The sequence below is a fragment of the Phocoena phocoena genome, chromosome 13, assembly GCF_963924675.1.
Source record: "Phocoena phocoena chromosome 13, mPhoPho1.1, whole genome shotgun sequence".
Lineage (NCBI taxonomy): Eukaryota > Metazoa > Chordata > Mammalia > Artiodactyla > Phocoenidae > Phocoena > Phocoena phocoena.
In genome coordinates this window covers 16361837-16375772 of record NC_089231.1, presented here as the reverse complement: position 1 = coordinate 16375772, position 13936 = coordinate 16361837, and the positions used below count along the sequence as shown (strand labels likewise).

Here is a 13936-nt window from a genome sequence, read left to right as displayed (position 1 = left end):
TAACAGGAAGAGAAGGGGGAGTTTAACAAGGTTTGTTTGTACAGAGTTCTTGGCTCCAGTTTCCCCATCTCAAGGCCTTCCCTCCTCCTGGTACAGGGGACACACCTTTCACAGGGGAGTTTTAGGACTTGTTTCAGGGAAGGAAGGCGAGGGGAGAAGGTCAGAGTGATCCTCCTGCTTCTTCCATTTAAAAAAATTCCCTCAACTTAAGATCTTCCATATGCCAAGGTACCATATTTGGGGGTAGCATGTCCTGAACCCCAGCAGCTCTTTCCTCTCCCCTCAGATCAGGACTCAGTAAAGAATATAACAAAAGCACTATATGCATTTCCTAATTCAACCCACAACTCTCGATCGAATTCCTGTTGAGAGGGCGCTGGCCACTGGAGGTCCAGCAGGGAACAGATCAGACAAGTTTCTGCTCCCATGGAACTTACCTCCCCGTTGGGGGAAACTCACAACAAAGAAAAATACAAATAAATATATACCATGCCAGGAAATAACCCAAGTGTCCATCAACGGAATAACAATTCTGCTAGATCCAAACCATGAAACTGAGAAACACTGCTCAGCCATAAAAGAAATGAACCACTGACACACCAAATGACACAGATTATTCTCAAAATAATTATGTGGAAGTGAAAGAAGCCAGCTACAAAAGAGTACATGCTCCATGATCTTATATATATAAAAACTCTAGAAAAGACAAACTAGCCTCCAGTGACCAAAGCAGATCAGTTGTTGTGTGAGGATGGGTAGACAGAGAGGGCAGGAAAGTGGGGTTGCAAAGGGGCATCGAGAGATCTTTTGAAGGGATAGATGTGTCCACGCTCTTGGTGGCGGTGATGGTTCCACGTGCGTGTGCACGTGTCAAAGCTCACCGAATTGAACACCTTAAATGCGCGGAGTTCACTGTATATCCATCATACCTACGCAAAGCTGTTAAATGTGTGTGTGTACACATACATACGTTACGTCACGTGCTACATGAAAAGGAAAGCAAGATAAGGAAGGCAGGATACGCTGGGGGCAGGCAGGGAGTGCTATTTTGTTTCTTTTTTTTTTTTTTTTTGGCTGCGTTGGGTCTTCGTCGCTGCACGCGGGCTTTCTCTAGTTGTGGCGAGCGGGGGCTACTCTTTGTTGCAGTGCACGGGCTTCTCATTAAGGTGGCTTCTCTTGTTGCGCGGCACGGGCTCTAGGCACGCGGGCTTCAGTACTTGTGGTGCACAGGCTCAGTAGTTGTGGCTCATGGGCTCTAGAGCGCAGGCTTAATAGTTGCAGTGCTCGGGCTCAGTTGCTCCGCGGCATGTGGGATCTTCCCGGACCAGGGCTCAAACCTGTGTCCCCTGCATTGGCAGGCAGATTCTTAACCACTGCGCCACCAGGGAGGCCTGTGAGTGCTATTTTTTCTGACCAGATGGCTGGTCAGAGAAGGTCTCAGTGATCAGGTGATTTTGAGCAGAAACCTGAAGGCAGTAAGAGAACTGGCCATGGGGTTATCTGGGGAGAGAACATTCCAGGTAGAGGGAAGAGCAAGGGAAAAGGCCCTGTGGGCCTGAGGAACACTGGAGCTCAGTAATGGCTCAGAACTGAGTTAATACTTCAAGATCTGGACTGAATCATTGCCCCGAGCTTCACATACAGTCTTGCATCTGTCCTGCCTACCTGGGTAAAGTCCGTGTCTTTGGACGGAGCCTGGCTTCTTAACACCTATATAAGCAGTGGTCACACTATACCAGCTCTGGAATCTGCACTAAGATTCTCATTCAAGAATTCCAAGATCTGCTTGACCTCATCTTCTCTGAAATGGGCAGGCAGCCTGATTCCACTTTCAAGCTCTTACGACTGAGAGTAACTAACTGTGTCAAACAAATCACAAAAGACCTCAGGGTAAAAAGAGTGAACATTTACCTGGCATTTGCTAAGTGACAGGCACTGTTCTAAAAACCTTATGTGTATTATCTCAGGTCATCTTCCCCCAGCCTTGCAAGGTAGATATTGTTATTATTCCCACTTTACAGGTATAGAAACTGAGGCAGATAGAAGATAAGCTACATGCCCAATTAAGAGGCTGACACTTGAACCTGGGCGGTATGACTCTGGAGCCAGCCCTTGTAAGTATCCACACATGGCCTCGCAGAGTGCTGCAAATCTCTGATTCTTTTTTTTTTTTAATAAATTTATTTATTTAATTTATTTATTTTTGGCTGTGCTGGGTCTTCGTAGCTGCGCAGTCTTTCTCTAGTTGCGGCGTGCGGGGGCTACTCTTCGTTGCGGTGCACGGTCTTCTTATTGCAGTGGCTTCTCTTGTTGCAGAGCATGTGCTCTAGGCACACGAGCTTCAGTAGTTGTGGCACGTGGGCTCAGTAGTTGTGGCTCACGGGCTCCAGAGTGCAGGTTCAGTAGTTGTGGCGCACAGGCTTCGTTGCTCCGTGGCATGTGGGATCTTCCCGGACCAGGGCTCGAACCCTTGTCCCCTGCATCGGCAAATGGATTCTTAACCACTGCACCACCAGGGAAGTCCAAATCTCTGATCCTTAACCAGTGGTCCCCCATATACCCCCACTGGCCTGGTCCAAGCCTGTCCCTGCACGTGGTTGGGACAACTTCCATATCTGGGGCAATCCTGTAGACTGAACTATGTCCCCCTAAAATTTATATGTTGAAGCCCTAACTCCCAATATGATGGTATTTGGAAACGGGGCCTTTGGGAGGTGATTAGGTGGGGTTTTCATGAAAGGATTAGTGCCTTTATGAGAAGAGACACCAGAGAGCTTGTCCTCTCTCCCCACCCCGACCCCCGCTTTCTCTCTCTCACTATCTTTTCAGTCCTCAGAAATGTCAGCCCATGATTCTGTGATTACAAAGTGAGACTGAACCCCAGTTGGCCCAAGAACTTCCCTCATGTTATTGGTCCTCTCTAAGTTCTCAGAAGGTGTCGATGGAATGGCCTTTCCCGAGCCATTCAGCGTGTGTCCAATTTCCAGTGACTAGTGCATCTTTCTCTGGCAGTCCCACCATCTGGGGAGGGGCTCAGGGACTGACCTGTCACCTGCCCCCAGACTAGCATAGATCTGCCCTGAGAGTCAGCACCGTGGTGGGAGCAACTGCCCAAGTCTGGTCCCCAGGAAAGGATGAGCGAGCACACAGGAAAAGCTGAGTGTCCCATGGCGTGGTCCCCATCACCATCCACTCCACTGAGACACTTACCTACCAGTTAAAACCGGAATGTGGCGATGAGCAGCAGATTATCAGCACGGACCTATCATCCTGGGGACCAAATGGGTGTTTCTTGTCACACCCTTGGGACTCACTCCAGAAATGTTCCAGGCAGTGGTCTGAGGAATGGCCACAAAGCATGCTGAATTCATTCAGGAAGAATGCCGCAGGGGCCCGTCCCAGCTCCGTGCTGGGAACACAGAGGCCTTCCTGGTGCCAGAAAGCTCTACCACTCCCCCTTAAGACTTGTGACACCTACTTAAGCTCACGGGAACACGAAGTTCACAAAATGCTTTCTGACCTTGGATGAAATGCCTTCTCCCTCTTAGCCAAGACATAGCAGCAAGAGTCAGTCATCTTTATTTCTACCCAGTGAGTCCTTAATCAAACGTGTTAATTATATTTTGTCCTCCAAGAGGCAAATAGCAGAGAGGAAAAACACTGCCAAACTAAGCTACCTTTCTTTTTTTTTAAGTTAATTTTTATTAGAGTACAGTTGCTTTACAATGTTGTGTTAGTTTCTGCTGTACAGCAAAGTGAATCAGCTATACATCTACATATATCCCCTCCTTTTTAGATTTCCTTCCCATTTAGGTCACCACAGAGCACTGAGTAGGGTTCCCTGCGCTATACAGTAGGTTCTCATTAGTTATCTATTTTATACATAGTATCAATAGTGTATATATGTCAATCCCAATCTCCCAATTCATCCCACCCTCTTTCCCCCTTGGTATCCATACGTTTGTTCTCTACTTCTGTGTCTCTATTTCTGCATTGTGAATAAGCTCATCTGTACCATTTTTCTAGATTCCACATATAAGCGATGTTATACAGTATTTGTTTTTCTCTTTCTGACTTACGACGTCTCTGCAAATGGCACTATTTCATTCCTTTTTATTAAGCTACCTTTCTTACCTCTAAATTGTCTTGTTTTTAATCAGTTCCAAAATTATAGTTCAGTGTGGGGAACATGTTCAGATGGCACAAAGTAACTATTATTTATAGAGTATTCTAAATTCTTTGCATGTGTTGATTTAATCCCTGTGCCAACCCTATAGAGGAGGTACTATCTTTATCCCCATTTTGCAAGTGGGGAAGTGGAGGCCCAAGATGACACAGCTTGTAAGAGGTAGATCTGGGATTTAAATCCAGACAACCTGGCTTCAAATCCTTGCTTTCAATGGTGGATATAATCTCCTGTCCTTTGTAAGTGAAGTTGATGGTAACACTTCTACCTTTAGCAGGATGCATGCCTTGAGGTGTTTCTTCCAAGAATGGAGATATTCTTAACGGATTCACCACTACTCATTTGCCCAGCCTCATTTACAACCAGCAACTCATGTTTTTTAGATGTTTGGGAAAGAATCTGTGTTTCCCTGAGCAGAGAAGGAGGCTGAGGGTCCCTCCAGGGGCCAAAGTCTTTGGCTCAGACAACAAGCACTTATGAACAAGCTTCTGCCAGCTACAAACCAGAGTGGCTTCAGGAATATAAGAGTGTCCCAAGACTCCTGGCGTCTGTCTGTCCATCCAGATGTGAGGAATAACTGAGAAGGCCGAGACTTCACTAAAATCACAGATTCCACCTTCTAAAAACCATCCAAACAGGGTTTGGAGTATAAACACATATGACAAAAACATCTTCCACCCTGTGTCTGGGTTACAGCTCTCCTGTTAAATATCCATTTCCTTCTTGTCTTTCAAAATTCTCCATTGATTCTAACATTTTCAAAACTATTCATATGAAATTATTCTGGCTCTAAACACACCTGGTATTATATGCTAGGACAGAGTAATTCTTTCAGAGTAATTCTGGGAACACAAGACTTTCAGGAAGTGATAATTAGTAACAACGAATACTTGCTGCACTGACCTGCGCACCTCGCTGATCATTTTGCGTGAATCACCTCAATATATCATCACAAACATTCATTTTACGGATGAAGAAACTGAAGCTCAGAGAAGTTAACTGGCTTGCTCAATGCCACACAGCTCACAAGCAGCAAAGCTTATTTTAAACTCTTAAGGGTACAGTAGATTACAAAATGCGGCCACTAATTCCTCTCGTCCAGTTATGTACGCCCTGTTGCAATGTGACATTCCTGCTCCACTCTTTAAGAGGTGGCCTCTCTCTTCCTGCCTCTTGAATCTGGTCTGGCCCTGTGACTTGCTCTGGCCCGGAGGACGTGGTGGGGATGGTGTTGTGTTGTGAAGGAGCTCAAGAGGGCTTGCGGCTTTCTCCTGGATTGCTCCCCTGAGACCGACACATAGGAAGCCAGTTCCAGCCAACTGGAGGGTAACAGTCTATGTGGAGGAGAACTGAGGTGGCCCAGCCAACAGCCAGCATCAACTACCAGACCTGTTGGTGAAACCATCTTGGACCTTCCAGCCCAGCCAGACTGACTCAAGTCCATGAGTGGGCCAGGCAACTCCAGGGGAAGAACCACTGCCAGCCCACAGATTCGTGAGAAATAATCAGCTGCTGCTGGTGCAGGGCCCTCTGTTTTGTTTTGTGGTGGTTTATTATACCGTTTCTCAACCTCAGTACTACTGGCATTATAGAATGGCTGGTTCTTTGCTGTGGGGTGCACGGGTTCGTGCCCCGGTCCCGGAAGATCCCACACGCCGCGGAGTGGCTGGGCCCGTGAGCCGTGGCCGCTGAGCCTGCGCGTCCGGAGCCTGTGCTCCGCAACAGGAGAGGCCACAGCAGTGAGAGGCCCGCGTACCACAAAAAAAAATGTCTCCAGACATGGCCAGATGTTCCCTGGGGGCATAAACATAAGTGACCCAGGAAATCTTCATATTGATTTTTTTCCTTCAAAATCTTGAGTAAATACCCAGTTATGGTAGAGTTGGAAAAACGTTCTTTGCCCTTTGACCACAGATGCCTCCCAGGTGGCCTGGATGAACTCAGCTGGTATCTTCTTGGGAACCAGCTCTATGTTATCAGGAAAGCTGGTCAGCCCTACGCCAAGGTAGGTAAATAGAAGCATTTTTTTAGAATGCTCAGACACACCACGTATTAGTTTCCTAGAGCCGGCATAACAAGCTACCGCAAAGAGAACAGCATAAAACAAAAAGTTATTCCTTCCCAGTTCTGGAGGCCAGAAGTCCAAGATCAAGGTCTCAGCAGGTCTTCAGCTCCCTCTGAAGGCTCTCTGGAAGAATCTCTCCTTTTGCCCCTTCCCAGCCTCGGGTGGCCACTGGCAATCCTGGGCTTTTCGCACCTCACAGCTGCGTCGCCCCAATCTCTGCCTGTCTTCACATGGCTGTTTTCACACTCCATCTGCGTCTTTATAAGGACACCCGTTTTCAGTTTTCTCTCTTTATAAGGATACCAGTCAGGGCCCATATTAATCTAAGTATGATCTCATCTTCATTTAAATAATTACATCTGCAAAGACCCTATTTCCAAACAAGGTCACTTTCTGAGGCTCCAGGAGAACACGAATTGGGGGCGCCCTGTGCAACCCATACTCATATGAGCAGACTGGCTTGCGATGACTGTGCAGTTCTCCCGGCCACTGTCCCCACCAGGCCTTCTGCAGGGGCCGCCTCCAGCCCAGCCAATGCCAGGGCTGAGCTGACGAGAGATCAAAAGGGGCTGCTTCCCCATCCCTCTAACCCTGTCGGAGCTCCTGCCCCGGCAACCCCGCTCGCCTCCCTCCTTTCTGCCTCACTTGTAACCTGGGCCCACTCTCAGCACTGCTGGACGTGACCGTGACCATCCAAAGAGGCCTCCTTGCCGCGGAGAGGAGTGTCTCTCTCTAGGTGTGGGTTCCTGGACAGATTTGTATCTGTCGCTTTGCTGCCTGTCTTTAAATTGTGTTCATAAGAGACCACAGTTCCCCATTTGTATACACGTCCTCGTGACTTGCTTTCACTATGAGGTAGAAAACATCTATCAATATTTGCATTTTCTTCCCCTCCTCCCGACCCCTATGTCTTTAGGGAAAAAAAAAAAAAATTTCACGCTACAGTGCAAACCATACTGTTATCATTGATGTTTCTCTCTCTCGGAATGCTTTCTTGGCTTCCCATGTTCTTTTGTCTGCCAAGCACACTTGACCTGTGGTAATGGAAAGGTCACAACGGCACTGATCAATCTCTCCAAGTAGTCTCATTTGCCCAAAGTACGAGATTAGGGTGGTATGAGGAGGAGAACGCAGGAAGGACGGGGGAAGAGGTGCTACCTGGTTGAGGAAAGAGGGAAGATGAAGAACGTGGATAAATACGGAAGCAGGGCTCTTGGCCTCAAGGCAGAACAGCAGATCAGGTTTATTAAACCAGAAAAAGCTGGGAAACACAGAAACAGGAGCTTTCAAATATCTAAGAACTCAGATTTAATGACTGCAGGACTAAACCCAGGTAGGTGAAGCAAAGTACTTTTCTTTGGGAAACTATGAGCTAATCAGGTGATTTATGGTGCATTGATAATGGCAAGAAAATTCAAGACTAATATTGTAACTAACAGCTCACTTTCAGTCTTTGAAAGGCATTTGCACAACATCCCACCCATTTTCTTAACCAGCACTTAACGAACGGGTAGAAGTCAAGCTACTTTGCAGACGAATGTTTTCGGGTGTAAAGTATTTTGCATCTTGGACAACACATTGCAATCACCTGGGCTGGGGACTGACTTTGTCAACGGTGAAGGACAAGCGTTGGTGGGTTTTATTGCCCTGCTCATGGGCAGCTACAGCTCAGAACTACTACTGTAGAAAGCCAGAACTTTTTTTTTTTTTTTTTTTTTTTTTTTTGCGGTACGCGGGCCTCTCACTGCTGTGGCCTCTCCTGTTGCAGAGCACAGGCTCCAGACGCGCAGGCTCAGCGGCCACGGCTCACGGGCCCAGCCGCTCCGCGGCATGTGGGATCTTCCCGGACCGGGGCACGAACCCGTGTCCCCTGCATCGGCAGGCGGACTCTCAACCACTGCGCCACCAGGGAAGCCCAGAAAGCCAGAACTTTTAAAGATTATTAGTATCCAACATATTTACTACTAAGCAGAAAAAAATGCAGCCACATCTTTTGTTATCTTGCCCTACCGTTCTCCTTGCCTTAGGACTGAATACTTTTTCCCAGTAGGGGTCTACTTTTCAAAAGGGCAGGCCAGGAACTTGGAAAGAGTGCATTCTGTCACATTTAACCTTTCATTTTTACGATAAACCACTGCCCTGCTGGACTTCAGAGCAGAGAATGAGGACCCCCTGCCCCTTCCACAGCACTAGCTCCCTTGCTAAGTTTCTCTTCCCTGTGTTGGCCTCTCCCATGTAACCTGCCCACCTGACCCTGGGGCTTCACCATGGCTACTTCTTAACTTCCTTAACACCCTACAGATGTTGGGTTTGCCTATATTCCTGGTCCTCTATAAAAAAACAAATAACAATAGCAAGTCTCAATTCCTAAATCATATCTCATCAGTAAAAGAATACACATTCAGCTTCCCTTCTGGATAAAAAGTGAGTATACTATTTTAGCTTAGTGTAAGACCCAAATGAATCAATCAAGAAATATGTATTGCATGCTCAGAGGGACAAAGGCAAGAGCAGAAAATATACAAAGTACTCTGTGTAGATTCTCAAGGATCTTGCCATCTAGACCAGGGGTTGCAAACTATGGTCCACAAGCCAAATCTGGCCCCCAACTGCTTCTATAAATAAAGTTTTATTGGAACACAACCATGCTTTTGTGTGTGTGTGTATGTGTGTGTGTGTGTGTGTGTGTGTGGCTGCTTTTGCACCATGCTGGCAAAGCTGAGGAGTTGTGACAGAGACCATCTGGCCTTCAAAGCCTAAAATATTTACCATCTGGCCCTTTATAGGAAAACTTGCCAATGCTGATCTAAGCAAACTAACAACCACAACTACAACAACAAATATATATTTGAGATGGATGGATAGAGATAGATAGATAGATAGATAATGTATTAATGTGAAACAGAGAGGGTTCCTGCCTTTAGGAGGCCCACAGTCTACTGAACAATCATTAATCCTGAGAAGTAAATAAGCACCCAAAGCGGGGACTGTGCAAAGGAGAAGAGGATGTTTGAGGCTGGACAGATCCATGGGTAACTAGAATTGCCTGTGAGCTGTACAGGTAGATTCTAAGGTGAATGGGGTAAAGAGGAGAGTGGGGAAGGCCTTGGCAAAATTGGAATGAAGAGGCAGGAAGTCCAATCCATGGCTGAGGGGCAGCCGTGGCAGTTGGGCTGCTTCCCAGTCTGTTGGAGCATGAGGGCATGATTTGTTTACCACTTGTCTTCCTTGATGGACTTGAGGTTTTATGAGGGTGCAGACAATGTTCACATTGTTCACTTCGACCCCAGCATTAAGCAACATGCCTGCCGTATAGTAGCTGCTTGATGAATATAATTTAAAAAGTAAAAAATGAATGAATAAACGGATGTCTGGAATTACCAGGTTGATATGCCATAAGCCAATTGAGTCAGGCATTTCAACCACGGTGAAATGACCTCTGACCTTACTTTGAAACAAAGGCATAGATGAGGAGATAAGAAAGCTTTTATTGAGCAACTACTCTATAACAAGCCTTTTACAAACACTAAATCATTTAATTCTCTCAGCCACCATTTTAGGGATGAAGAGATTGAGTTTCAGAGAGGTTAAGTAACTGGCCAAGGTCACACAGCCAAAAAACTGGCAGAACTAATGCAAACCCAAGTCTTCACTTTGTTATTTTCAGCTCCGAGGCTATGTACACACATCCATGCCTACCAGTCATTTTCATACCATGCTCTGCAGACCTCAGTCTCCTCAGAGCCACCATAAGTGACATGAAGATCAATCCAGCAGCACTGGTGACCAAGAGCACAGACTCCCCGCCCAGCTTCAACCAGAGGAGTTTTCATTTCTCTACTTCACACATGGAGCTTCCTGATTTCATCCAAACACATAGTTCTTGGGGGAACGAAAAAGAATGAGAAACCACTATACTGGACCACGCTACTTCCTCAAACCAAGCCAGGAGGTACAGTTTCTAGCCTTAACTCCACCACCAACTTGCTATGGGGTCAGGGTCCATCACTACTCCTTCCTTCCATTCTTACACAAGAAATGTTCCGCGACAGATACTGAAATCCCATGAAGCTTCTTAACTTTCCAGAGAGAATAAGATTAAATGAAGAGCCCATTTAATGAATGAAAATGGCTGGGCCACCTTGAGTAAAATTCTAGATAAAGTTGTAATTCCATCAATGACAGCAAATTAGAGGAGTGTGATGAGTTACCAGGCAGAGCTCAGCAGAGTCATTGCTGGATGCCTTGTTTGATGACTGCTAATCGCATCCAGCAGAACTCAAAAACCAAACAGGAGCCGATCTTTTGGCCTTACCTCATAGTAACCAGCACGTGACAGAACATGGGTATCTTAGTGAACAGTCCACAGAGGCACATCCACTTACCAATAGAGATGTAATAGATGAACATATTGATTCTCAAAGAATTCACAACTGGAGACAATGCCACACGCATCTATGGTTTGACCATTCTTATACGAAGTTACCTCTGGCTTGGGCTGACCTGATGATAAAGAAATAAGAATATTCTTATTATGTGAAGCATCTTTAGAAAAAAAAATCATAAAGCTATGAATAAGAATGGGTGATAAAAAAAAAGAATGGGTGATAAACAATAGGGATAAACATGCTGTATATGTCACTTGGGGAACTAGAAAAGCTTCCTCTCATTGATAAAAATGCATCCTTTGGACTTCCCTGGTGGCACAGTGGTTAAGAATCTGCCTCCAATGCAGGGTACACAGGTTCGAGCCCTGGTCCGGGAAGATCCCACATGCCACGGAGCAACTAAGACCGTGCGCCACAACTACTGAGCCTGCGATCTAGAGCCTGTGAGCCACAGCTACTGAGCCCGTGCTCTGCAACAAGAGAAGCCACCGCAATAAGTCCACACATTGCAACGAAGAGTAGCCCCTGCTCGCCGCAACTAGAGAAAGCCCGCATGCAGCAACGAAGACCCAACACAGTCAAAAACAAATAAATTAATTTTAAAAAAATGCATCCTTCAATAAACACTATTGGGCATGTTACATGCCTAAGATGATGCAGTGCTGGGGTGAGAGTGGGGCAGACAAAATGAAAAATGTTGCTCCTAATCTTAAGACGCTATTAAGAAAAACTATCTAAAACTTAAAAAGAAGCCAAAAATGTGGATGGTATCCTATTTCAGTGTCACATGGGAGCAAAGGTCCGTCTAAGAGTTATGTAGGGGAATGTACTTTGTTTCAGCAATGATTACTATTGATTAAAATTCCCAGATTTAGTGAAGTTACATATAAGCCTGTAGATTTGCATTCAATGGAGATGCAAATAATCTCTGTCTAGCAGACAAGATAACCCCACAAATTATGGTTTATTGCCCTATAGGACATTAACCAGTGTTTTATCTAATGCAGCAATCTTATCCTAACATTCCTTTATTAAGTTGCCTATAAATACCCAATTCCTCAAACGTTCTTTGACCAGGCCTTAATATTTTCTGGTTCCCTCCTTATTCAAAGAATTGAATAAAATCTTTGAAGTTCACTCTGTATTTGCACGGGAGTGAAAATTATACTTTAACAGTGCTCAGAGTTGAGTGTATGTTACGGTACAGAAGAGGGAAGAACAAAGTAGATTAGCTAAAACCATGTCTTCCTAAGGATAAAGGAGTTTGGAATGTAGGTTTCCCAGCCTGGTACTGTACACATGTGAGTGACATCATCACAAAATTGACCTACGTTTTCTCCCTCAGAAGGGGTTCATCCTCCCCTGGTGATCATTAACCGGAAGTAATGCTAAGGGGCTAATCCATTCACCCCTTGGGATCTTTTTTCCCCTTGTGACAGACAGGGCAGGAAGGTTTCCAGTGTGTGCCAACGAGCTTTCTCACTAGCTTCCATGTCATTGAAAATGTATAAAATGTACCATCTATACCGGAGGAAAGCCCAGTATTTGGGAGCAATACACCATTCTGAATCCATCCCAGGAACATTCTTGTGTTTCTGTCTTATCACACGATCTTTGGCGAGCAACCCCGGAGATCATTAAGAGAAAAACTCCATGTTCTCCTAAGGCTTAGAAGGGGGAGAGCTAAAAATGTCAGGGGCGGGAGTAACAAGAAAGTCAGTGACACCTGTACCATGGACAGGACCTGAGGGGGGCTCAGGGACCCTCTCACTTCCTCTCTATGTCTCTTCTAATTTGGGGTCTCCCAGCTGCGCTACCTCTTTCCTTCTCCTCCAGGTAAGCACCTGCATTAGTTGATCCCTGGCTCCAGGAGCAGACAGACCTGCGTGCAGGGACACATCTCCAACAGCTGCTTACCTGAGTCTCTTTCAAACAAATGACTAAACCACCAAAAATAAGCTTCCCTGAAAACCTATCAAGGAAGCTGCTGATCATATTTCATTTCTGCCTGTTCTTAGCAGACCTGGGTTCCCATTCCCATCAGTTTGATCAGATTCCTTCTCAGGAAGCATTTAATTGCTCCTTGTGTGTGTGTTCCTGACTTTTATGGAAGCCGTTATATCAAGTATGCATGAGCTGAGCCTGGGGAACTCATTCTGATCTCTTGGGCTCCAGTGTTTCATTTCAGCCAGAGCAGGGCTGATTGAGCCCCCTGGTTTCTTACTGGCTGACTGGTTTTTTCCCTTCATGTGGTGTAGAGCTGAACAATCAGCTGCAAATGAGACTTGCACAGGGAAGTGGTATCTTGTACCTTGTGGGTGGTTCTCTTTTCTCCCTCTGCTTGCTGGAAATCTCACCCAAAAATCCTACCCTTGTTTTTTTTTTTAAAAGAGTCAATTTTATTTAGTTATTTATTTTGGCTGCATTGGGTCTTCATTGCTGCACGCGGGCTTTCTCTAGTTGCGGTGAGCGGGGGCTACTCTTCGTTGTGGCGCGTGGGCTTCTCATTGCAGTGGCTTCTCTTATTGCACAGCATGGGCTCTAGGTGCATGGGCTTCAGTAGTTGTGGCACGTGAGCTCAGTAGTTGTGGTTCGCGGGCTCTAGAGCGCAGGCTCAGTAGTTGTGGCGCATGGACTTAGTTGCTCTGCGGCATGTGGGATCTTCCTGGACCAGGGCTCAAACCCTTGTCCCCTGCACTGGCAGGCAGATTCTTAACCACTGCGCCACCAGGGAAGTCCCTACCCTTGTTTTTTAAGCCTACCTGCAGGTTGCATATTGAGAGCCACTTTCAGAACGTTTCACAAGTATCTGGCTAATGTGTGAGGGGGCCGGTAGCCAAGGTTAGGGTCCACCCAAACACCGGGGCTTCCTAGGGAGACAGGGGGCTACTCTGAAGGCTCAGTAGTGGACTTGAGCCCATTCCTCTATCTGGATGCCTATGGACAAACACCGAGAAAGAGGGGGGGCTGTGCTCTCGGCCTGGGGAGTCTGGGTGCACAGTCCTACACCCAAACATCCACATTGGAAGGTGAGATTTTATTTTGACTTCTGCTAAGGAAGCGCAGCCATTTCAGAGGCTGGCTCTTCTCCTCTCTGGACTTAGAAAAAGGGATCGGGAGCAAAAAGTTTTCTGTCATCCCTCAGGAAAGTCTATCAGTGCCCTCCATGTTTTCAAGGGTAGACATAATCCAAGAAAGAAAAGAAAACAACTCACAAGTTACAAGATACCACTTCCCTACCCAATTATTTTACTTCTATTTTCTTTTAATAATAAATCCCTTTTCCCACGGTGGGCA

The 13936-nt window shown here is 46.1% G+C and overlaps 1 protein-coding gene across 1 annotated transcript in view; it reads right to left on the bottom strand.

Annotated features, from left to right (window-relative positions):
• The window catches only part of LOC136132498 (alpha-protein kinase 2-like), a 35104-nt gene extending 21690 nt beyond the window's left edge, over positions 1-13414 (bottom strand). Inside the window, 2 exon segments of the mRNA XM_065889418.1 lie at positions 10637-10754; positions 13402-13414. Of these exon segments, the coding sequence (XP_065745490.1) occupies positions 10637-10754; positions 13402-13414 (131 nt within the window).
• Between the last annotated feature and the right edge of the window lie 522 nt (positions 13415-13936).